Source organism: Hetaerina americana, unplaced genomic scaffold (assembly GCF_022747635.1).
Source record: "Hetaerina americana unplaced genomic scaffold, ioHetAmer1.1.p SCAF_7, whole genome shotgun sequence".
In the NCBI taxonomy this organism is placed as follows: Eukaryota; Metazoa; Arthropoda; class Insecta; order Odonata; family Calopterygidae; genus Hetaerina; species Hetaerina americana.
This window is the reverse complement of record NW_027287316.1, coordinates 24,615,355-24,642,780: the sequence shown is the minus strand read 5'-3', so window position 1 is coordinate 24,642,780 and position 27,426 is coordinate 24,615,355. Positions and strand designations below refer to the sequence as shown.

General features: G+C 37.8%; 1 protein-coding gene across 1 annotated transcript in view; it reads right to left on the bottom strand.

Moving 5' to 3' along the window:
• Positions 1-792: 792 nt before the first annotated feature.
• LOC139696583 (uncharacterized) overlaps positions 793-27,426 on the bottom strand; it is a 266,258-nt gene continuing 239,624 nt past the window's right edge. Inside the window, exons 2-6 of the mRNA XM_071595388.1 lie at positions 24,475-24,580; positions 18,904-19,275; positions 11,553-11,813; positions 8,403-8,642; positions 793-2,292 (exon numbers count right to left, since the gene is read on the bottom strand). Coding sequence (XP_071451489.1) covers positions 2,065-2,292; positions 8,403-8,642; positions 11,553-11,813; positions 18,904-19,275; positions 24,475-24,580 — 1,207 coding nt within the window. The 3' untranslated portion in view covers positions 793-2,064. The remainder of the gene's footprint in view (positions 2,293-8,402; positions 8,643-11,552; positions 11,814-18,903; positions 19,276-24,474; positions 24,581-27,426) is intronic.

Below are 27,426 nucleotides of genomic sequence, written 5' to 3'. Positions count from 1 at the left end.
CTCAACAAAAAACTGAACAGCCTTTTTTTTACTATGTCATTAATGTGCGTAGAGTACATACTTACTGCAGTATATCAATTTTCGCAAATAAGTGACAATAACTTTTGCACTTCATTCTCCTCAATTTATACATATACATATTTATATTAAAATATTGTGTTTGCATTGCATAAAATTCTAATTAATTATCTGCGCATAAATATTCAAAAATCAAACAAAAGTAGCATCCCCCATTCAGACACTATAAGTGCACATTAAACGTCATAGGGAGAACTTTGACATGATTTTACAATCCTCACGAATTGAAGTGGACATTTTTACTCTTATTTTGTGGATTAATCCATTGTTGCCTTTTAATGCAAACTTTCGTGAAGTATCCCTGTCCGTTAAAAAAGTTATTGAGACTTGTTATGTCTAATAAGTCTCACTCATACATGTTTGCAGCATAAAGCGAAAACGCCTTGAGAGAAATCAGAGTTGATTTGTTCAAGATTAGTTCCGATGATTTTTGGTTACATTACTTTTCTTCAACTTTCAATCAGTCTTCTTTTCAATATTGTAAAAATAATTAAACCATTTCTGATACTTTCAAATTTTTTTTCCGAAATCAATCACTTTGAGAATGGAATTGAAGCACCTATTCAAGGGTTGGAAGTGGTGGCAATTCAGTTGCAATCAATTAATCACTCATGTTTATTATAAAACCCCATCTTTTCTTATCTATTAAGAGGTTTTTTACGCGTTAGCCAGATAGGATCGAAGAAAGCTAAATATAATATACCTGTACTAACATCTTCATAATCGTAATGTTTGCGATCCAGCAGGTTTCTAAAATAACAAACCGAGATAAGGATATGTAGGTTATGCAATTATGCAAGAAAACAGGGCGTAGACGCACAAGGAAGACGCTGATTTTCACTCGATTTTTTCGTTTCCGCTCTAAATGTCTTAGTTTCAATTTATTAAAATACCTTCAAACCCTAGGGAAGCACTTCACACCAAGTAACTCACATCGATGATAAACTGAACATCACAACTGTCAAATATTCACAGTCTATTTTTTTCTGCTGGGCGTATCCCAGATTTTACAACTTGTTAAATAATAGGCCGGTCTTAGCTCTGTACCAGCTATCTCTAATTGCATCCGTTCCTTTTCAGATAAATCAGACTTTCAGACATTCAGCTGAATATATCATCGCATTATAGAAACAGCTACACACATTTCCAAATAACACCAGTCACACCAACATAAAAATATTGTTCAATCGTGTGGAAATATCATGTGGAATCCCTATGGCATTACCGTTCTAATACAATGGATCATAAATATTTTCATCCTCTTCCCCCTTAAGTTCTCTTCAATTCCATATCCACACGTAACATGAAAATAAAACATTCTAGAAATCTGTGGTTACGCTTCTGAACTTTAACTTGAAAGGTTCTTTCCAATTGTACGGGAGCCTTGGCTCGTGCCGTTTACCTGACCCCACAAACTGTCGCACTCAGGATGAAACTTCCATTTATCCCTTCTCGCTATTTTCCAAGAAAAGGATATTCTTACACATTGATCACAGCTCAGTACCGAATTCACATAATAAAAAATAAACAATAATTCAGGGAATGACGCAAAATCACGTTAACACACAATGACATCCACTGACTTGACGGTGACACACTAAAAACTGTGGCTGACAGATGGACGTGGCATAAAAGATACGAGAAAACGCATCACCATTATGTGAGTTTGGCCAGATGTCTATTAGTACTATTTTAGATATCAAGGGCGCTATCACTCATAATCATAACATTTTTTAATAAACCCTTTCTTCCCCAGCAGTTTTATTCCCCCTTTTACAAGATGAAATCCTATTTGGGAAGAAAAATAAGGAAAGATAATAAGGTCATCACGATCTTCTCATTGGCTGACCACCAAGGACCCAAAATGAACTGCATCGCAGAATTTTCCATGACACTTTGACACTATCATATTTAGGATCTTCTGTCGATTCGACGCGACGTTTCCATCAAGTCACTGGAAATAATTAACCGTCATCTGTTGCCGCATCACACTGTATCCGGCGTGGGGTCCCACGTGAGGAGTTGGAGACTGGTGGACTTGGAGACTCGCCTGGGGTAATGCTGGGCCCCATCGGCGCCCTTCCTGCGAGCCCCGCGGCCCCAAATGGTGGCGCTCTTCGAGCCCCTCCTCCTGCCGCTGCCTTTACGCAAGGACCGAGTGTACAGCCGCAGGACCCCACAGTCGCACGTGACGCAGAGCGCCACCACGATGCCCTGGGGGTGGAGAGAGCGGGAATATCTTTAGGTATGGGATAGGCACTAATTGGATCCGGTGGGCCGGTGGCCAGGGCGTCCGGTCACGATTCATGTATAACTGAGTTCAAAGCTGAAGGTTGCCTGGTTAACTCTCATCGTAAACCAGGGAGTATTTTTTCAGAAAATTAAACAATTCTGAACTTTTTCGCACGGCGCATGGTTTAATACCTGGTGGAACTTTTTCCTCGATCAAAAATATTTCATCATGAAGGTTAAATTATAAATTAAAGTACCTTTTAGTAGTATTCTTACCAAATAAGGATAGGTTTTCCGTGGGTCCTAACACACATTACTCCAAACCCATGACTGGTATGCCCCGAAATATCCTTAAATCATAACTAATTATCACATAAACCATATTTTTGCATTCATTTATTTTATTTCATAAAAATAATGATCAAGCAATCATCCTCATGTAGTAGGTTTGATTGCCGCATTCAATAGCGTGAAGCGCAGAGAAACCAGATTTGTGAAACGTTGCCATGATAAAATTATAAAGCTAGCTACGTATGTAGGTTAGATTTCGTTTTATTTGTACAATAACATGATATCTTGGCCTACTATCCAAATTTTCCTCTCTTCCTCTCGACCCATGCATTTCTAAAAAATCACAAAGGACATTCCGAAGGATAGTTGTGCTTATTGATTTTTATCTTATATTAATAGATGGATCTGACCGAATTTCAGCTATTCTGATACACAAAATACTTCCCAATGTTCATTCAAATTCACTAGGTTGTTTCACAAGGATCCCTTCTTGGGCCCTTGGTTTATCTCCTGTATATAGTAAATGATATTAGTAAGAGTATTTATAGTTTCAATCATCACCTTTATGCCGATGATTTACAAATATATCACAATTCTCGCTTTCATGACCTACCTAGAAGTATTGAAGAAATAAATTCAGACCTTGCTTCTTTGTCGCTATAGGGTATAAATATTTTACTGAAAATATACCCCATTAAAAATCAGTCAATTATAATCGGATACCATAAAATACATTTTAAAATAAGTATTGATGAACTCCCACCGCTAGCATTGCAAGGATCTATCATTCCATACCTAAAGACAGTGAATAATTTAGGCGAAACCATTGATGAAACATTATTTTGGACTGATCATACAATTGCTATCTGCAGAAAAATAAACTCATCCCTGTAATCACTGACAAGGTAAACGCACATTGCTCCACCCTCCTTAAAGATGCTTCTTGTATCCTCGCTTCTCATACCCCATTTTGATTATTGTGATGTGGCATACAAAGGCCTTTCACGCGAACCAAAAACCCAACTCCAGAGGGCCCATAATTTCTGTGAGCGGTGCATATGTGATCTTAGAAAATACGATCATATTTCTGATTCATTTACAAGAATATCCTGGTTGAAGCTAGAAGATTGCAGGGATTTACATATTCTTTCAATTTTCTACAGATAATTTTCAATCCACACATCTAAATATTTATACAAAAATTTCCTCCACTTTAGCTCAATCCACAACCGGAAAACTAGGGGTAACAATAAATGTCTTGTCCCACACCATCGCTCGGAAATCTATAACAAATCTTTTCATGTTACAGCATGCCGTCTGTGAAACTCTCTCCAAGATGAAATAAAAAACTCTCAATCCACTGCAACATTAACGAGAGCACTTCACAAATTCAAATTCCTCAGGTATAAAACTTAACCAGAATACCTTTCCTCATTTCAATCAGCTGCAATAAAGGTCACCGTTTCTACTTTTTCTTTTGTCATCATAAGCAGTAGGTTCTTGCATCATTATTTTTAGTAAATGCTGTTTCTCATTACTCTTCATGTTTCTTTAATGTTATTAATTTCTTCATTCCGATTTCCGTAACATAATAATGTGTATGATATGTGACAAATCATTGCTACAATGTATGTGTATCTTTCCTCTAATTCGTAGGGTTTTCGTAGGTTTTCCGCACCCCCCTTCTCTTCGTGGGTGTGTTCCTGCGTGGGTTTTCGCTAGTTGAACAATGCCAAGCTCCTAGCTTTCTTCTAACCTCACTCTTTGCTTAGACTTTGCCAATTTTATTGTTCTCTTTCTTCTCTGTCATATTATTTGAGTATGTGTGAATATTTACGAGTATACTTAAATTATATGTATGTATGTATATATGGATGTATATATATATATATATAGATATATATATATATATATATATATATTAATATATATATATATATATATATATATATATATATATATATATATATATATTCGATATGAAAATCTGTACATAATGTTTGTCTGTCCGTCTACATGTATTTACGTGTATGCATGTCATTATAAATTTTATGGCTAATATAATACGTATAAGACGATGGGTTAAATGGAAGGAAGGACCATTTAGTCTCAATTTCACCCAAATGAAGACCTGTACTTATAAATTATTGAGACATCATCTCCCACGAGACCTGTATAAGATACGAAACACGTGCTACTTTCATTTGTTTTTTGTTTTGAACATAAGAGTAAAATTAATTGCAACAATTATTCTGATTAATTTTTTAAATCTATAAAATGCATCATGTTTTTCGTTAGTGTAACGCGTTTAATTTTTAACTTTGCATCATAATATCCTCAATTATTTGTGTATTAAGGGTGTACACATGTGATTCAGTGTATAATGAACTGTATTTCCACTGAACCTGACTTTGACCGCTGCGCCAAAGAAGCTTACTTCATCTACCTGTCGAAGAACCTATCACAGGTTCTTGGAGGGGTAAATGAAATTAAAGAAAATAAATAAACTGAGTAGCTTATCAATATTATCAAAGGATCTATGATGAGCATCACTTTGAGAACAAAATTTAAATTACACATTAAATCTTCTGCATAAATTGAAAGTAGGTCTCCTTGGCAATGGCATTGAAAATGTATCATTATCCCCATCTTATTATGGTAAGATACATATCAATAGGAGTTAGATAATAATATTAAAGCGATCAAGAGTAGTTCGATAAATGTAAGAAATTTTTCGAGCGATAATGGACCAGAAGAGGTGTAACTTACCTCAATATAGGGGAAAATAAATTTTTTTTTCTATTTTCACCAATTAGTAAATACCGTTGCCATTAATGTATGTAATATTTATTTCGTTCTCCTTTTTACTAACATCTAATCTCGAATTAGTAGATCAGTGTTTTACACTCAGGTATCATTTTTCTTGCAGCTGTAGTTACATTAACTGAATTATTTCAACTATTTTACACATTTAATGCACCTAACAATTGAGTGCAATTTCATTTTTAATATTGCATGCCTGGGGTTGGATCATCCCCTGCCTCACACCATAGCGGTGACCTGCGCGGTAGTGTGTAGATATATATCAACAGGCAGTTTAATTTAAATGGGTGAGAGTAAACATCACCTCGTACGTGTGAAGTTTACATGCCTATTCAAAGTTGGGAGGGCAGTTTCTGCTGCGAGTTGCCGGTGGTTTCTCAGAGAGAGTTGTCAGAGCAAAGTCTTAGTTTATCTCAGCGTGTTCAGTGGTGTCTCTCGAAATTTTCAACGGTATCAACAACCAACAACCCTATCGATTACGTTACGTCACTTGTAAAGCACCCTGCCACACCTCCTTGCGACGGCTTGTGGGGTATTGTGTAGATGTAGATTTAACAGTAAAACCCGAAATAAGTATGTCACTGATGGGGAAGTAAATCAAGGCATCATTGTGAATAAATTTCTTGGAATCATGTCATAATTTTAATGATCAGAAGAACATTAGAGAAAAGATAAGGTGGAATATCGATAAATGGAAGCTAACTTCAAATTCAATCTGCATAAAAAATGTTCAGATTAATTAAACAACCAATTCCGTATAATTTTCAAAAAAATACCTTTACCATTAAATTACTTTTATTCGCTATTAATCGCAATTAATCCCCAACAATTTAGGCACTCATGTTGCATGTTTCAACAAATAGAACAAACTATTAGGCCAAGAGATTATTTTTATAAATTTCAAAATATTTACTATCTAAATAACTACTTTTATTTATTATTATTTATTGAAATACCCTGCAAGCCACTGCTGGGTACGTGGCCGGGGGTGAAAACACACCAGATTAATTTTTACCCGAATATGGCCCTACCACTGTCGAACAATGTTATTCTGATCCCATATCGTTCGCAGAAAAAATGACATCTCAAATTTATCTGCTCTAATTTTAATCTCTCTAATTACTGCCAAAAGGACGCGCTTCCAAATTATGCAAGAAATGTTATCTGTAATTTAACCTTAGCTCCGTGAGTGACTCTCAGCCTAGCTGCTCTGATATTTTGAATACACTACGAAGTTTATCATAACAACGTTTCACAAATCTAGTTCCTTTACGCTGCACGCGATCCAATTCGGCAACTTTTAGCTAACTACTACTAACTACTGGGAAACTACGACTAACTACTATTAATATCTTAATTAATTAAGATTAAATGAGTCATTCAATTTCATTCTTTAATCTTAAACTATTTTTTTTTAATTTGTTTATAAAAACCACCAAAGACATTAATTATCCCAGCATATTTGATTTAAAAAAGAACATATTTAAACAAGCAGGAGATGTAACCATGACAGAAACACTATTAATAAGCAAGAATACGAGAAGGCAAAGGAAATAGAAAAATCCAGGAGGTTGCGTTTCGATGGGGTGAAGGTGTAGAATGGGTAATTAGGGTCAAAGGCAGGACAACCATCAGTAATGGAGACAAATCAGTGGAAAACGGAAACGAGCAGTTAAAATTTTCTAGTCCCTGAAAGACTAAATCATCATGAATGGCGCTTCTGGTTTCGGGAGTGAAAATTAAGGGGGAAAAACTCAGAACGGTCTGAAATGTTCATTTCGCAGCATAAGGAATAAGTTGACTTAGATTTGAGCAAGTACTGAAAATCCAGGTGTCAAAAAAATGTCTTCGCATGTGTGGAAACTTAGGGTGGCCAATACTATCTTTGGCCCTGACAATAGGAATAGACGGTAATATCGTATAACCTGAGAATTATAGAGTAAGGAGCTGACCAGATTGTTTTGTTGATTCCAGAATGAAGAAGACAAATCTGCTCATTACTGATTGGAAAGCAATAATGTTGGTGTTTTCTTTGAGAAAGTGAGTCATGCCGTAAATGAGAATGGCTTTGGAGAGGATGGCTTGGATATAATATGTAAACATTGATATTCCATCACAAGACATACCAAGAGCAGTATCATCACACTACCCGTGGCCCACTATTGTCTGCTTTGCAGTTCATGCTTTTTTTATCAGAAAAAATTTTAAATTTCTTATTATAATTTAGTTTTTGCATTGAAATAATAATAATATTCTATTTCTGTGTATTTCAATAGTAAATTTGTTTCGCGATCACTCAACCGCTATTATGATTGTACGCATCTACATCTACTTAATGCCCTCAAGCCGCCGCAAGAGCGTATGGCGGGGGGTGTTCGGTCACTAATTAAGAAAAAAACCGCATGCAAAAGCCACAAACTTATACAATCCACAAACGAATTATGGTATGCATTCATGCAAAAACCCTTAGAACCCACACACATGCAAACACACAAACTATCAACTAACATATATATGCACCTAAAAACATACCTGATGTCTTAGAAATGTTTAATTTTGTTCCGACTTGTAAATTCAACGTTTTTAAGTTTATAAAATGACTTCGGTTTCTTACTATTATGACTCCTGATTGTTCGGGGAAAGAATGAGTATTTGCATCTACCCGTACTGGAATCTATCGCTCTAATTCAAATGCACCAAGTGATTTCTGCATTTACTACAATTTTTCTAAAGCGGCTTGAAAAATATCTGACGTATAGTCCGTTGATGCATAAAGACTGGGCATCACTGACTTATATCAGTATAAGTTAGAGCCAGGTATGGACTGCTTGGAAAGTATAAATACAAAAAAAGTGAAGCATTATGCTTTGAATTAATGTACACTGAAAACAACTATAACATCATATTCACATTTCCCAGACGCACTCTTAGACTGTTTGAATGGAAACACATTTTAACTTCAAGAGAGAGTTAGTTACCTGAAGCGCGTTGGCCACGTCGAATGCCAGCCACATGGCGCTGCTACCGGGCGAGGTCGCCTCGCTGACAGGGGGGTCTACCTTCGCCGGAGTTGCCGTAGTACTGGCGTCATGGGAGCTCGAGGATGTCAGAGAGGAGGAGGGGTGCGTGTGGTGTTGGCCGTATGAGGAGAGCCAGGCTGCGGCCCCCAGTGCAGTGACCACACCAATCAAGGCGGACACCCTTGCAAAGAGGCAGACCTGAAAAGGAAGCAGGAGGGTAAGGAAAACTTTCATCCACATTAACTGGGAATACATATAAAGTTTAATTGGATCAACCTCGAGAGACTCACAAACATATGGCAAACCTCGATGAGAGGCTTTTCAAAGATTTAAGAAAGATGTCACACATTTAGGCACAATAGAAGGTCGCTGAGAAAACTGCTGCAGATTAATTCAATGGATGAACTACTACAAAAGCAAGTGACGGAAGGCATCAGTACTGAGAGAAGAAATAATGAAGTATTGGCAGAAAATATAATGTATTTATGGGCTACCGAAAAGCAATCGTTGAATTTCAATCATGTAAACGCTTATTATTCACAGTAAATGGGAAATGCGACATTGTATCTATACATGTTGAAGAACTATACTCATTACAGGAAAACAATGTCTGTTACGTATCGGTGTATTTCTATTCTACATCCGTAGGGGGGGAGAATATGTTAAAATATTGTAGAAAAATAAAATAACTCTTGGTATATTGAATAAATTTTAATATTCTTTTCATAAATTTGTCGTTAATTTTGATAGTAAAATTCGCTTGGATAGATTTTTGAAATTTATTTTAACCTTTTTCTTCTCTTAATAATTAAATTCCATCTAATTACACGAGAGATTAGGAAGGTGCTAAACTGACGCGTTTGGTAGCCGCATACTTTACTGACACGTCGGTTGAGTGTGCGCATGATAGCAGATCGTATTGGTACTGATAAGATGACAGTGAACATCATTATCACTGATAATTTGGCGATGCGAAATATTTGCGCCAAACCTGTTTTGCAGTTCTTGACGGACGATTGCCGATCCCTGTTTGGCAATAAGGGAGCCTATTGAACACTCAGCTAAAAATATTCCAAATGATCAATCTATGGTTGAGAATTATGAGAGCCACACAAACTTGAATATGACTACAATTTCTTCGAAATTCACTTAAGTTCAGCCACTTTTCCTCAACTAAATATGTAGCAAATTTTAAACAAATCTGGAAGGCTTACACTTTTAAGCCAGAAAAACTTGCTGCAACTCAAAATATATTTTTTTTCAATTTATTGCATAAAATATACGCAGAAAAGTATCTATGGTTCTGAAAACTGGGCAGAGCCTCGCTTAAAATTAAAACGGACGTAATTAAAATGTGAATTATAGTTATAAAAAACAATACAACTTGGAACTTTTTCATATGAGAAATTCTGATGACATTAACTTTGTGAATTTTTGGAAAAAAACACTAACACTGAGAGATATATTTTTTACAATTTTCTAAATGTTGAAACAAAAATAAAAATTGCTAAAGCTCTTTAATGCAGAGCCATCACTCTAGGTGGACCAATTTATGTTGAAATAATTGAAGACATGTTTCTTAAAAACATATTTCCAGGCACATAAACCCCAAAACTATATTCAGACTTACAAACATAGGACCACACTTTGCTAGCCATACATGTACCCATAATGCTTACACTCTATCCCAACCTACTCTCATAGATGTGCCACTCTTTAATAAATATTGCATAAATTTACAATACCAAATATTTTAAAGTCTTTGCATATCTGCAGAATTTCTACCGCCAATTCGCAAGAAGCTAGATGAATTTATGGAAGAGAAAATAACAGGTAAATGAAAAAGTTAACTAGCTGTTTTCTTTGGCGATCGTTAAAGCTATTCTACCTGGTTGGTGCATTTCATTAAGATACTAATTCTCTAAAATGCATTCGTTTAATCATTATATTCTTACTTCAATTTACGCATTTTAATGAACTTCAGATATTATTTTTAACTGTAAAAGGTTTGTGTATTTCAAAATTTACAACTTGCTAATTTAAAAAATGTGACTGATTTTCAGCCAGCCGTTTGGATGAAAAAACCTATGAATTTTAACCATGAGACTGAAAGTTTCTAGGTTTTGTGTTGAGCTTATACGGTGTTCCGAAGCCGGATTTATATTCACCAACTTTGGAATAATCAAATACAACTAGAATTAACTATTAATGTAATTTTAATGGTGAAGTTGAGTAGACTTATAAATAAAACACTGCCTGGTAATAAGTCATTAGAGTTCATCCCGTGCATTATCCTTGTTTAAGATTTAGGTTTTGGACGGTGTCTAGCCACTAAGTACGTATAAATATAATAAGTAACTTCCTCTTTTTTTTCCCTGAATTATTTCTCCCTTCTTTTTTCGAAACTTTTTGTCTGCCTTTCTGATGTCTGTAAAGCATATTATCTTTTTTTCTCTACTCCGCTGACTTATAGATCTCCCTTCTATCATAGCCTTCAACAAGCCTCTACATTACTCCCTTCATTTCCTCTGTCATGTTTCGATTTCCTCCAGCAACTTACGAGTTAACTAAATAAGGGTGCTGACAGGATTCAGCCGAATTTATAACCCTCACCTGTCGGTCAATGTTCGCGGTTACTGTCATTTATTAAACATTTTGTCACAAACAACACGGTTAGCCGTAAAATAGCTTTAGATTGGTCACAGTCAGGCATTTAAGTCATCCCAGTCAGGCGCGTTGAGCCGCGGTTCATAGTCAAGAGCCAACTTTAAACGCCTAGGTGATGTTTACCTTTGAAGAGTTCAATGCAATTGTGGGAAATGTCACGGCAGTTACTCTAGCAGAATAATAAGTTGGTGTGTCCACAAATGCGGGCATTTTACAGCGCAAGAATCATCAGGCCTTAAGAAATATTAACGAGGGCTCGAACCCGGATATAATTAACTTGGAATTCCATGATCCAGTTTTTAATTTTGGTCAAGGTGAACAATTCTTAACGGTTATTTTCCCCCATTCGAATAACTGTTGGCTTCGGGTAAGAGGTTGTATTTACCCGCAAGGAAACATTGGTGATGAAAAATAATTTCCTTCGAATACATGAACTTGTACCTGGAGTCTCCTCCTGGCCTTCATCTTCTCGCTCGCCTTCCTGTCCACCAATAGAGCGCAAGTATACCTCACCAAGATGGCGCTCTTCACGAGCAGCACGGCGTCGGCCACGAGAAGGGCAATCGCCGGGACGAGGAAGCCCAGGCCGAATGACCACGCGCCCTCGGGGAACCAGCAGTCTCCCTCGGTGGCCGCCATGTCGTTCGAAAGGAACGGAGACCCCAGGATGGACGTGGAGTTGTGATGAGGCAAGTGGTTCACCTGAAATATTAATATTGTAGAATCGAACTTTAGAAAGGTTTTCCGCATAGGTGATCAGCAGGCATCATAGCAGTTATAAAAAAAGAAATAATTTTAAATGCATCGATTAATCCTTTATGCCTAAACTCAGGCAACACCATTTGGGCTACCTAAAGCTTCCTTTATTGTAAGCTATAATATTTGTTAAATCACATTGTGTTGGAATTGTATACATCTATTTATTTTTAATGTTGAATGGATACAATTCTTATACACCCTTCAGCTGATTTCTCTGTTTTAACTATCAATTAAGAGAATCAACAATGAAAGTGAAATTTGTGATGAGGATAACATTTACTACACGTTAATGGACGATTATTATTTTGCCAGTTCATTTGCCTCATACTTGTCCATGCAATCAATGCTTGGCTACGGCTAAACAGTGTGGCTATTTTCTCTTTGAAAAACAGAAGTTTTAACTAAAGGAACAAAAGGTACTTCTATTGAATTTTGCATTTTTACTCAAATTCATTTCGCTCTTCTACATTTTGTTCATTATAACCCGCAAGCTTCCGCAAGGGCGGGTGGAGTGGGGTGTCAGGGCGCCAGCCATACATGAACAATTATTAGTTCATACATCAATAGAATATATAAGCTCATATCCATAATTACTTTCACACATGCAGGCGTACATATTTATATACTTCGTGCAATAGCTAACTAATTCATTCAATGCTTAACTTTTCGGTACTTGGGCTCGATTTTGTTATGATTTCATATCGTTCGAGAGAAGAACGTGAATTTGAATCTAAAAGGATGGTGTATATTCAAGAAGTTCTCTCGGCTCACCCTGAAGACGATGGCAGAGTCAGCCTTCGAAACGTCGGTGTACTGCAACCTGACCCGGTGGGAAACCCGAGAGAACTTCTTGAATACCATACGCCGGGAAAACCTGAGATCCTTCGATGGTGTATCTCTTTTTCGTTTTATCTCAGTGGTCGATTCCACCAATATAATGTGTATAACATAATTTTGTAATTCTCTCTCTGTTGAAAGAACACTTAGGGGCACTGTAACCTTTTAATACATGTAGTATGTATTCCCTGCTCTCTACGGGATTCAAGAGGCCCCCGTTTAGTTCCTCTAACATACGCGTCACGATTGCTATCATCTCGTCGAAATTTTTTCAAAACACCCTAAGGATTTATATTTAACTTTTCCAATTCTTAAATCAACCATTTTTCCCATACTCAAAATATTTTACACGTATTTTAAATGTTATCAAACTGAAGCGAAGTAGCAACTTATCTTTTCATTGCATATTCCTTTAACTCGTCTAATGAAGCCTAGGCTTATTAAGATTGGCCCGTATATTCTTCTGATTATTGTACCCCAGGAAAGGCTTGACATGAGTGTAAAATATAGAATTACACTGGTTCTGAGATGCTCAGTGTGGTAACTTATAAGGTTAATTTTACATCTAGCCATTCTTTTCTTATATTACAAATCTTATTGGCACATTTTTGGTACTTGATTTTTACTCCCATTTCTTACAGCACTCCGATATCTGGTCTAAATCATAAGAGAATATTAGGCAGTCTACTAGTACTCTTATTTCTCTGTAAAGAATAGTAGTGGATGAAATTCAACGTTATAGCGAGGGATGGGAGATGTGAAAGTGAGCCTCATCCCTGTCTCCAACAGGTATCAGGTGCTATCGGAGGATAGCCCAGCAGTATCTGCAGCCCCTACCTCCGCCCCTGTGAGAGCACCACCCAGACGGAATCGTCAGAGTGGAAAGGGAGATTTTAGTGATAGGCAGGAGTGATGTCAGATGTGTAATGGTCCCATTGCGGGAAAGGGCAGATCATGAGGGTGTGAGCCAGCACCTGGCCGTTTGGTGCATTCCTACTGGCGGTATTCCCCTGGTGACGAAGGCGGTCGGAGCAGGGGCTGCGGATCGTGACTCATGCTGGCGTCAACAATGCCGTAAACCGTGGATATGAAGAGATTCTGGATTCCTAAATTGAACTCGGAAGTGAAGCGGGTAGGTGACGTCGAGGAGGTTGTTGTGACAATCTCGATCTACAGCCTTGTCCCGAGGATTGATCGTGGGCCTCTGGTTTGGAGTCGTGTGAAAGGCATCAATCAGAGGTTGCGTGGTTTATGCAGGGATATTGGGACGTCCTTCGTCGACTTTCAGCCGGCGATCCAATCGTGTAGGAACCCCCTGAACTGTTTTAGTGTTCACTGCACGTCTGAGGCCGCCAGGTGAGCAGTGGGTAGGATATTCGAGCACTGCGCAGCTTTTTTAGATTTAAGTGTAGGCCTGCGTGTAGGTCAAATAAAAGAGTCTCTAAAGTCTTCTTTGCCAAATAATTTAGCATCAAATGAAGTAAGGGTTAGTGCTAGAAATACACACAGTAGTTTATTTCAAACGAACCAGATAGCATCGGACGGAGCATTTTACAAGGGGTTGAATATAAATAAGAAAACGATCCTCGTTTTGATTTTAATAACCCTAATTTCAAGGGAACATTATCTATGTCCTTGGTGATTGCCAAAGTTTAAAACACAAAGTCGCAGAATACCATCACGTTATTCAAAAGCACAGGCGCAGAAATAATTATTGGGACAGAAAGATAGTTATCCGCTGATATCGCCGGAAGTGAAATTTTTCCAATATCCTTTTCCGTTGACAGAAATGACGGATCAAGCATGATCGGGTGCGGTGTCTTTGTTGCAGTAAAAAATTCTTGCGTCAGCAGAGCTGAGCTAATTCCAGGTAATGGTTTGGAAACCGTTTTGAGCTCAATTAAAAGTCGTCAATCCAAAAAAATTTGTGTAAACGCATTTTACAGGCCGCCGGAAGAGAAATACAATTAAAAAATAGCAAATTGAAGATTTGTTATCCGAAGGCAATAATGGCGACGTTATAATCAGTGAATATTTCAATGTACCATCAATTGACTTATATCCCATATATTTTTAAAACTGGTGGTAAAGACAAACATACCTGTGAATCGCTACTGAATTTCTTTACGTTGAATTTCTTGCATCAACCTGTCACTTCACCAAATAGGGGCGATAATATTCTTGATTTGCTATCAACAAATTCATCCGAAAAATTCTTAACTATGGCAACTACAGAACGAATTAGTGAACACAGGGCAGTGAATGCTAAGTTTTCATTGTATGGGGTCAATAATATGAAGCCTAAAAGAAAAATTTACTTGTTCAAAGAAGGAAACCATAATGGCCTCAAATTCGTGCTACAGAGTCAATTTGCAAATTTGATAAAAGGTAGTAATCATCAAAATATTGAGGATACGTGGAATTACTTCCTTGATATCAAGCGCTCAGCAGTCCACGAGTTCATTCCCATTAAATTTACGACATGGATGTAAGAAAAGTATGGCGACGTCAAAGGCTTTGTCACGCCAAGATAAAAAAATATTAGGGATGCTATCTCTAGTGACAAAAGGAACGAGATCACTAATGATTGCATGATATATAGGGCGAACGCCAAGAAGGAATTTTGGAAAGCGTTGAGCGAATTCAAAACGAAAAGATTTGCGGGATATTTGAAAGTGAATCCGAACGCATTTTGGTCGTACGTCTGAGAGATTCAGGGAAATAAGTCAACAGTTAATTGACTCAAAAATGACTACGGAGAAAGTGTAACCAGTAGTTTGGAAGGGCTAAATTATTTAAGTACTTCTTTCAAAACTTCTTCCCCAATGTCTCACCGAATGTCTCCGATAGCTCATCGTACCGGCCAACCAATGCCCAAAATTGGAAAACTGCCACGCACCCTAGCAGTAGCTTGCAGGGCGCATATATATATATATATATATATATATATATATATATATATATATATATATATATATATATATATATATATATATAATATAATATAATTAAATATTAATTATCTTAGCTTTCCGCTAATATGATCACCATGCAAAACGTTTTTTTTACGTTTAGATAAAAAGTTCCTAATCCAGTTATTAAATTTTTCAATGAGATCCTAATATCTTCGTATTTGTATCAATTAATTAAAAATATCGTATTAATTTATTAATACCCTTCCCTAAATTTTCAGGATATCATAGTTGCAGCACGACACATTTAGCTACACTGTAATGTCATCTGTGCGTAGTGACAAACGAGCATAAGTCACACATATGAATAGGAATGAAAGGGAGACTTGCGGGGTGTGGGATGTTAGGTAAGATATACGTGTGATGGGTGTGGGAGGCATGTGCGTTAGAGATTCCCAAACTCGAGCACAGCCCTGGATAATGTTCTTGTTGTTAGAGGCGGTGCTAGGAACACGTGCAAAAGAAACGCGGTGGGATGGAAGTGCTCTCTTGGTGTGTTTTAAACTTTTAAGAAACCGTCAAAAAGGAAAGTGGGAAAGGTTGGCCCGAGAAAAAAACTTCATTTCGCAGGTGGAGGCGGCAGAAGGGTCCTGAAAAGAAAAACTTTAATGGAAACTGAGAGTGAAAATGCTTACAACTGGACGAGCTCTTATACGTGTTCATTACAGGGGAAGACATTTGTCACTGCTATGCACGACACTTTCTAATTGTCCTTGTTCATCCATCTCCCAACCTTTCATCCCTCTGCGTAAGACTTACGGACTTACGAAATGAAATCATTATGTTTCTCTCTCACGCACCTCCATCTCCAAACTTTCCACCCCCGTCCCTCCCTTCCTTCCCTCCTTGTATAACTCTTATAATAATCTTTTGCACATGATGCTTCTATCAAAACATAGTGAGCAAAACAAAGTAAAATTTCGGGAATTCTTTTCCACTAACCATAGCAAACAGCAAAGTCACAACTTACAGTTAATTTTAACAGGCATACAAGAATCGTATTTTCATAGACGCTTCCATATTACTCGTGCATTTCCATAAGGTAATTTGCATCCATTATGAAAATACTTCAAACAAAGATAGAAATTAACCCACATTTAGCGACACCGAGTAAATTATAATACCATTACATTTTACTGGTACATACGACCACTGGGACCAAATAAGCGAGACAAATATCGCCAGAGATATTCAATTACTCATTCTTTCCTCCCCCAAATACGTATTCAGAACTAAACAAACCCAAGCGCCCAAAAATGTTAACTTAAAGGCCATAATATAATGATTTAGTAAAACAACAATTATTGCATGATGTTATAGGCATGTATGTGCACGAGTTTTTTTTGTATATTAGCCAACATATACTCAAATGCATCCATGAACTAATACTTACTTATGTATGGCTGGTGCTCTTACAACCCCCGCCACACTCCATTGAATTGGCTTTCTCGGATTTGATACAGGAATATATTCGCACCAGAGAACCAGTAAGAATAATCCGCGGCTCAATTATTATATAAAATTGCCTCTTTTAGATGCGATTATCAAAAAATTAACGTGACTAATAAATGCTTAATACGTTGAAATATTAAGATAGATGTTTTGTATCTCATAGCAGATATAGAATTTGCAGGGTATTGCACTTTAAATTCATTCTCATACGATTCATAATATTTGGTAAATCGTCTGCGATTCCAATTGCATATCATATTAACTAAGAGGGTTACAGAAAACGATTCCCCCTCTTTTCAATGTGACGCTGAAATGAGAAGCAATAATTTTGTGGAACTTTCTACACATTATGTCGTCTACCCTGGTACTCTTTTCAATGACAATCTTTTGGCTAAAGAGATGAGAGCAGAGTAATGAAGATTAGGATAGGTGGCTAATGACCAAACACCCTCTGCCACACGCCCTTGCGGCAGCTTGAGGGGTATTATGTAGATTTAGATACAGATAAGGTGGGACTGATACTCGGTTAAGTATAAAGACGATATGTGGATTAATTTTCATCTACGGATCACACGACGATTCGCATAAGCCCTCGCATAAGCCCGCATAGTATAATGGCATGTTACGGGAAATCGCAGTGGCGAAGGTGAAATGGAATAGGCGCGGCTGTCTGCCATGCAATAAACTGGTCTACCGACCTATTCGGCGAGGTCTAACGACATCCGCTTTTAATGGTGGATTTCTTGTATCAGAAGATCACATCAAACTCGCAACGCTAAATCTAGCTTACGCAAATAGACCCTGGGAGCTGCGTCTAGACGCTGCGCCAGCTATTCGTTCGCAAAAACGAACAAAATGTTAAGCTTCATCCACAGCTGCATCTTTTCTTTACACTATGCGAGTAGATATTTGCTTGCTCGCGAAAATGACGTTAAGCAAGGCTTACCAAGCTCTTATGGCGTTGAAATTGTTGTTATTGTTTAAATGAATGGACGACTAACTTATATTTTGTGAGGAGGAAGGTTTTGAGAATATTAAAAAAAATATTCATCGCGGGTTTGATTACGAAGCTCGTGAACACACATGAAATTTGATGGGATTTACCAACTTTCAAGAGATTAATTTAAATGCAACAGGAACAGCCTTTATGTACTTTCAGTACACTAAACCTTCCACTGCTCTTTGGAAAACAGTTTTCAGGAATATTATTTTGATTAGTACAAGTCAATGAACTGAACACATTGAACAATCAGCGGCTGAAGAGGTAAAAACACTGATGTTTCACGTGCCAAAATACGTTAATGGTACATGAAAAAAAATAGATAACGGAAACCACAAAGACACGTTAAAAGTAATTTGCACGTTGTAAGAGACAAAGAATAATATACTCTTTGTCAAGCAAATTACGTGAACGTAGAAATATGATAAATTAATGTTTGACTGTCCTTGGTGTACCTTATGTTTTGCTTCGTGATCACAAACTTCTTCACTATCTTCAAAACCTAATGGTTGTGTTAAACTCACCAATCCCCTTAAGTGCACTGAAGTTCTTTGCTTGAAAAGTCACGGAGATCCGCTTTTAAACATCCTAATAAACGAACAAATTGGAAAAGTCGAGGTTTTTTTATCTCGGATATGACGATAATGCTGCGAAAAACATTGGCTCACACTTGGCATTCAAAAACCTTGACCATGACCGCGGAACGGAGTCTAGAGCACACAATAGTCTGCAGTAGCAGGAACCTAGAACGCTTCAAAACCCACGCGCTCACCTTCGTGCCGAGGATCAGGGCCTCGTGGTTGTGTATCCTGTCGAGATGCGTGTGGGGATACATGGGTCTCCTGAGTCGGGGCCTCCGGTGGGGATGTTGGTCCCAGGGGACCCCCTCTGACCCGTCATGGGCCGCCTGCATGATGGAGGATGCGGCGAGGCAGAGCAGCGGCGCCCCCCACCCGAAGAGGCTGTAGCGCAGGAACGAGGCGGAGAGGCCCCTGCGGTCCTCGTGGCCCACCGGGGACGAGCGCACCACGACCCCGTCTCGGAACGAGGCGTGCATGTGGTGCGCGGAGGCCGTGAGCCAGCAGAGTACAGTGAGGCGCACGTACTGCAGCGACAGCGAAAGCGCCGAGCATAGGTCGGGGTCCTGTTCGAGGAGGAATAGAACGGAAGAAGGGATTTAATATGGGAGAATCAAGCAAGAATGAGGGCGATCCCGAAACATGCCTTTCGACAACGGGTTAATATACAAGGTATTAGTTGTGTTATTACTTGTATTAGGTAGTAATTCAACTTATACCACGACAAATAAAAAATGTCCTAGATTTTATATGTTTCACATGAGGAAAGTCGTTTTTCTTTTTCCAAATATTAATTAAGAGGAAATTCTGAGTCATTCTGTTGGTTATTCTGTAAATTAATAATGTAAATTCATTATGTCATTAGCCACATTAAAGTGGTAGGGTAAAGAATTGCCCTATATTTACTGTGGGTATAAAAAAACCATAAGTTTTTTGATAATCTCCTTTTAAATGGAAAGAAGCCCATAATTCATAGAATGTTCACAGTGCATTTGAAAATTAAAAGCGAAATGGCTTTCCTCTTATTTAGGTAATAAAGACGGTATTCTTCATTTTTGTTGTTGTCAGTAGCTATCTAGGCCTGTTTGTTAAGAGAAAATACCCCTTAAATTGTCTCCCATTATATTTTCTCTCAATATATCTGATCTGTCCCAAAAAAAGTAGAATAAATCTGGGTAAACATTGGTTACAAATCAAAGTGCGAATTCTAGAAAATTCCAGAAAATAGCACCCTTGTGCATGGACACCGATGTCAGTGCCTCTGCCAGTCGCGGTACGCTTCCTGGAAGATGTCGACGGGAATCTCGTTCAGGCACCTTGTCACGGTCTCATCGTTGTCGTAGTGCAGCCTCCAGCTGGCGAAGATCTCCCTCCTGCCGCGTTGCACTCTTTTCCGCAGCCTTTCGGGAACTTCCACATAAAGATTCATCTACATCTACATAATACCCCGCAAGCCGCCACCAGGGCGTGGCGGGGGTTATGTCCATAGTCTGCCCCTGAGGTACGAACTCTTTGCGGATAACGCCTTTTAAATCGAAAAAAAACACTTGGCTTATTTTTACTAATTTTTGGGAAATACCTTTATTACTTCATAACAATAAATGCTGATTCCTTCGCAGATGTGCGAAAGAGAAAAACTGCACGAGGTAGGAAGAAGGTGAAAGGGGTGCGTTTCATTTAAGGCCATGTCACACGGACCGTGACTTCGAGGAGTATTGGTGACTCACAGGAGTCGACTCGGAGAAAATCGCATACGTACTAACATGGACTTATTGTAAAAGTTTATATTTTATTGTTGCGAACGCTCCCTTTGGAAATCAAGCATTCCGTTGCAAATTCTAAATCCCTTTCACGAATTCGTGGTACTTATGCATCGTTATCATCTCGTTACCAGTTCTAGTTATAGCGAGCGCTCTCGTGTTAATAGCCTTCGTGGCGCGCTCACTTACGTCTGGTACGCTAAGCATTAAATTACAAGAGAAATATTGTGCATTCTCCAGCTACTTTACCGTAGAACACCTCCTATAGTTTTCATGCAGTTTTAATACATATGCACATGCAAGTAACCCTATTATGTGAGCTGTACAGAAACTGGAATTGAGTGCGTATTTTTCTGCCAAAAAGTCCTTGTGTGTGCGGCGTGTATTTTTTAACTTATGTGCGGACATGTATTTTTAACTTTTAACTGAAAAATTTTAATTATTCCAACGGCTCTGAGAGTACAACATAATTCGGAGATAATTACAATAAAAGCGATTTTTATGGGAAAAAGCAAATTTAATTAATTCTAATTACTCATTAAGCAATACTTTCACAACACTTAATTTACTGCCTTTGAAATCCGTCTGGAATACATGCCACTGTGGATATGTAGGAAATCTTGAGCAAAGATTTAAGCAAAAAAGTAACTTTAACCCATAAATTAAACCGACAATAACCTTCCAAACGCATAATTTTAGACCAAATTTCTAAATGATATCACTTCAATACTTGAGTAAAGTGATAATGGCGAGTTCAATATTGCTTTCATCCGGAAACATTGTTTGCGATATCCTTTCATATTTCCACTCAATTCCGCCGCACGTTTTTGTCATTAGGTACATTTCCGCAATTTTCTTTACAGATGTCCCCGTTTCATTCCTTTAGCCTACGGGTTGAAAAACAGAGGGACGCACACATATCCCTCCCCCCCCCCCGGTCCCAGGGACTCAAAAGCACCCTCGTTTTACGCAGCACTGCGTTCGCAAGTATCATTTTCAAATTACGAGGACTATCGAGATTTCATGGAGCTTTGAGGGAATGGGTTATTTTTTTTATTTGGCATGAAACTCATCGGAGAGGGCTTGTATCGTCAGGGAGTTGATGCTGCCAACGAGCGAAAGCGTTAATGAAAACGTGGGCGGGACGCATGATGAAGGGATGTGGGGTTAAAGCCTCTGTTTCCGAAGGCCTCATCCTCCTCTTTTAAGCTTCCCTAACCTCAAAGTGCCACATCTCTTCATTGATCGTAACGACACTTTCTATTCGGAGGGAGCATCGAGTGGGTTCATGTTTTTAATTGAAGTAAATGATATTATCGAAAAGCATAATGGTAAAGAGTAAATTGAATCATACTAATGAATCTATTAAGACTGACTTCAGGGAGAGGCGTCATGATTTGCGGAAATAAGAGTCGATTAATGTGGAATAAATCCTCATACCGATTTAATTAGGCACATTATATCATTGAGTCAGTACCCATTTATTTAATGTAACCTAAAGCTTTGCTAACAAGTACGAGCGTAGATTGAAGTTCCTTCATGATTGAGAAACATTTTTTAATTAGGAATGATTGCATTAATTAGACGACGTACTGTGGCAAACCTTCGTTGACACAAATTTTGGCTATTGAGACTAAATGTCTCAGTCCTCGCAACGTGCTGCTGCTTGGAAGGTAAAAGGATATTTTTCTTCAGTTATTAACGAGAATTTACAAACAACTTTCCTACTAACCAGAACCGGCCTGGTTAAAATAATTTCGACATTCGATATGGCTGGGTGTTATTATCTTATTTTTTCTAAGTTGATCTTTAAAAACAGATACCATCTAAACCCACCCCATTTTGCAGCTGAGACTTCCTCGTTCAGGAAATTCCGAGAGCTCATTATTACTTAGATAATTATCAATTATCTTCAAGAGTTATAAAAATCTTCTCATTACGTTCAATGAACTACAGATATATATATATATATATATATATATATATATATATATATATATATATATATATATATATATATATATATATATATATATATATATATATATATATATATAAATCGAAAGTCGGTTTGGAAGGTGATGGTGGAGTGTGTGACACACAGGGCAGGGGAGCCAGTTCCTTTCCCTGTGCAAACCATGGTTTCCCAGGAAGTGACCAGTGAGTTAACCACCGCAACCATCCCGATCTCCGTGCCTTAAGTCTAGCACATTGTTCGTATTTCAGCGAAACGTCCTTTTTGAGCTTCAAATAAAATTATGTGAAGGCAATGACCGGTACATGAATGAAACCTACCGTTAATTTTCTTAGTGCTCGAAGTTGGAACTCCCTACAAAAATTCCCAAATGACTTCTTTGTTTCAGAGGATACGCAGTGCGGCTATGTAACGCACTGCGGATTATGTAACGCACTGCGGCTTTGGTAAGTTTTGAGCGGGTGAATCTGGGAGAATGAAAAATTTTAAACTGATCGCTGAAGCATATTGTTTTGAAAATCTTCCCCATATGACCACCGTGCATCTTCCATCGAACCGTGTGCTACTGTGCAAACTATTAGTAAAAGAGTAATTGGTATTATTTTCTTTATGTACCATTGTATTTTAAATATCTACGTAATTATTGACATGGTTCCATTATTTCTTTTGAGATTACTCTTCGATTAAATAAGGAAGGATAAAATGGACCTCGACGATTTTCATCATTATTTTATTTGTGTGCCAAAGAGTACTACTGATGATTCAGAAGCTGAGCATTTCATTTAATCAGGAATAAAAAGTCACTAATTATTTCGGCAAGCAATCTCAGCTGTTGAGTGGTAAAAAAAAAATTACTCAAGTGAAAATAGGTTCAAGATCTTCCACGAGTACTCCATTTGAAACGTTCAACTCGACTTTGGACACCTAAGCGTGCAATTACGACTAAAAGCTACTCAGTATCAATTTCCGGAGAAGTGTTTTCCAATGGAACTGGCACAGAAGATCCTCCATTGGCCGCTGCACGATTTGATCAAGTATTACCGTCCACTTTCCGAGCCCTCTAATTCACCTTAATATAGAGCACCCTCCATTGATCTTCCTTAGGATAACTGAAAACGGGTCCAATTCCGAACGGCACTGGTGCAATACGCCAGGCGCTTTCGTTACTTATTCTTATTGAGAATAACAGGCCGCCAGACAAATAAACGTGTATGGTGAGATTAACTCCATTTTTCCCTTTGTATACGGAGCCTGAAAAGAGCAACGGTATGTATTACCCCCTACATGTGACCAGAAATTCAAACTTTACATATATTACATATCATTTTTCCTATATAGTACAATTTAATCTTATTATCGGATCAATCAGCTTGCGTCTCACCGTCCACTCAACGCTTTAAATTATTTAACTTTTCTGAGACAAAAATAGAGTCCATGTACTTTGGGGTTTGCTGTTTCAAAACGAACATTCTAATTGGATGACATGTTTTTAATGGTATCTTATTTAATCAGATTAACTACATAAACTTCATATCACATATTTGTATGATGAATCAGCAGTTTCATTAGAGTTATTATTTTGTTGATACTCCACCCAATAGAAATTGATTTTGTAAGGTTCCACTTAAAAGAATATTGGCAGGGCGTATACAACTTGAAATGCAATATTTTCTTCTTCATCTAGACATACTACATACTTACAACCACTCTGCTTACCTTCTAAATGCCAACGTAAGTTTTCTTCTCCCGTCTCGACTTTTCTAATAGCCCACCTCCCTTCCCATATACCTATATCCAATATTTCGTTTCATTTTCTGATCACCTAATTTTCTTCTAACCCTGCACATTTTATATTTTTTTCCACACTCGCATATCTAAAGTCACAAATATCCTTTAGTCTTCTTTCGATTCAATGGAAGTAAATGTAAATGTTTTATCAGACGCTGGATATCGTCCTTTTAACCTCTCATCCGTGTTATTTCATAATGATAATAGGAGGCCTCACAAGGCGAGAATGTTTGTTTACTTACCTGGACCCCGCCGACGCCGATGACGTAGAGCAACTGAGCCATGAAGAGGCCGGCCAACAGGTTCATCAGTGTGGTCCCGGAGAGATTGCGAAGGTCAGAGAAGAGGCTGAGAAGAGAGGGAAAGACGTATAACGAATTGGGTCCTCGTCACAAGACAAATTCGGTAATATGCTTCATTTAAATGCTCCAGTTACCTATTAGTCTCTTTAGATCACACTGAAAAACAATGATCTGGTGACATTAAACGGTTAAATAAAACATTAATATGTTTAAAGTTTTGTGTTCTTCTTATAAGACAGAATATATATGGTAAACAAAGTAGCAAAAATGGTCTCGACTAAATGACGGTAAAGCCAATAGGTGACCAAGATGAGGTAATTATATTCATACTTTTTATTATGAAAATTACGCAAACATTCGTCTGTTCATTACATTTTTAGTCATCAGAGCTTTTAGCAGCCTCGTTTGTTTAAATGACTTTTCAATTTTCTACAAAAAATGGGTAAACCTTACAGGTCCAGGCTTTACTTCGTAGAAGTTTTGTATACCCATGAAATGAAAGGCAGAGCGTACGTTTCTACATAATTTCAATTAAAATTTAAATTCGATGGAAAAGTAATTTATGTCTTTTAGTTGGTGGATAAAATGAGTAGTAAAGTTCAGCATCTAACTTAATTTCAAAAAGTATTAAGTGTTTATTATTACCTACCAATACTTTCAATAGAAGTATACTTACTCATCTTTGGTCATTAATCATTGCGCGACGCGGATTTTACGACACAGCAGAAGCATTTCACGGACTAATGAAACTCATTAGTAGATCAATTTCTGAGAGAGAATTACAACTTTAATAACCTTTCATATCCTTGAAGCTACGAAAAGTACATCATAAATCGTCGCCAGTGAACGAGTCACTATGGTAATTGATGACGGTACAATGTGAAAAGCTTTCAAGAAAATAAAAGTTTGGTTTATCAATTATTCCTGGAAAATGTGATCCAGGGCATTTCAGAAACGCTTAAATTTAGACGTGATACACTAAAGAAATTAATAAAAAAATTATTCCGAGCATAAAGTAAATTATGATTTCATACCTATGATTTCTGAAAGTAATTTGCCTCATTTCAACTTCCTATTTTCAAAATGTTGCATTTAAACCAACGAGCGTTTTAATTGCAAATTAATATCTGTATAAACTAAGCAAAAATCGAAACGATTGAACCATAAAAGGGATTTGGTACCATAACTAAGTTATTTTAACTTCCAAACGTTGGCAATGTCAGCCTATGATGATTTGCCAAATTAATTCTAGCGAATATTTCTAAAATACCTAAACGCCTAAGACCTTGGAGACAGAATCTTACGATTTCGGACAGTAGATAATAAAAAGGCACTCACAAATGAGCAATTAATGAGATTTACGAAATAGCTGAAAGAATAATTAAGATTCTCAGGTAAGAAAATTAAAAAAATCTTAAAACAATTTTCATATCATTACAATGATTTAGGTTTTTAACTTGGGAGATATAATTATAGTACGGGATTTTCAGATTTTCTTACAGAAATTCAGGGCGTTCAGTTTTCACAATTAGATTACCATTTTATTTTTAAACCTAACGCTAGGTAATATTGCATATTATATCTGGTCATTAAGATGATGTCAGGAATTTTTCTAATTCTAACAAAAGGTTAAATAAATAATGAGGGTGCAGCGCTCAAATCCAGAAAAATTTATATTTGAATTTCCGGCCATACTGTAGTTCCAATGGAGGTCTCGATTGGCGTTCTCGAAAGTCGTGGGCATCTAGTAAACAGTCACAACCTCAAAATGGCCGAGATTTTACGTACAAGCGCGGAGTACAATAGAATAGCCGCTATTATCGAAAGTGTTCGCGTTGGGCGTTATATTTCGAAGTAGTTCGATTCTTCTGGTACCCTAGATCAACTGTTTACACTGTGGCTAAATATAATGCTTCGGAGAAGTCTGGAGAAGGTTTCTTAAACCCGGCGATGAAATCGTTACCGCCGTGTTAACACAATCGTATTATCGTTGCGACTATTTGTTATATTCTTTAAAGAGCAACCCAAAAATAAATGAAATTATAGGTATCTCTGAAAATCGCCTTTAGCGTACAAAAAATTATTTAATTGATACTTCTGTTTTGTAAAAATGATAGCATGAATTCTTGCAAAATCCACGACTACAAGGTAGCTGAAAAGTAATGGCATGCTTATTTTATTCTCTCCCATAGAAGATAATACACATAGAGTGGAATAATTTCAGAGGCGAACGTCTAAATGCCATTTATCACGCTAAATAAACATGTTTAGGTCAGTAAGAGGTTGTTTAAATGTCACTCGAACCCTCTTACGAAGTGATCTCACATTCACTCGCCTATTGAGGAAGGAGCTTTCCCACACGCCTTCTGGCATTCAGTCCGCGTGAACTTCACCTTCCCCCTTCCCTTCCAACCCCGTAGAACCGCCTCCTCGACGCTATTAAAAGCTAATGGCTCTCTCCCTCTCAACACATCGTCCTGATTAGTTCAAGTGGAGCAGTTTACGCTACGGAGAGGGCGAGAGGTTGGTAGGACGCCTGAGGGCAGAAAATGGAGGGTTGGTCGAAGATTGGGTGGACGAGGATGGAGTGGAAAGGGATGAATTTGTAGAGAGTGATGTTTCGTAGAGAGAAAGAGTTAGGGTATAAAGTGAGAGGTGCGTAGGTATCGCCGAAGTGCGAATTTAAGGGCGAGATCCGCTTGACGTGCCCAGGTGAGGAGGGGGGGGGGCGTGCTGGCAAGGGAGTCAGTGGTGTGCAGATGATGCGGGAGGTGTTCAGATCTGGGATCGAGACGAGGAAAGGGCGAAATTACTGCGTGAAAGGGTTGGAAATATTAGGGGAGGGGAAGAAAAACAAGCTCGAGTGGACAGAGTAGAAAACGAGTGGAGAGA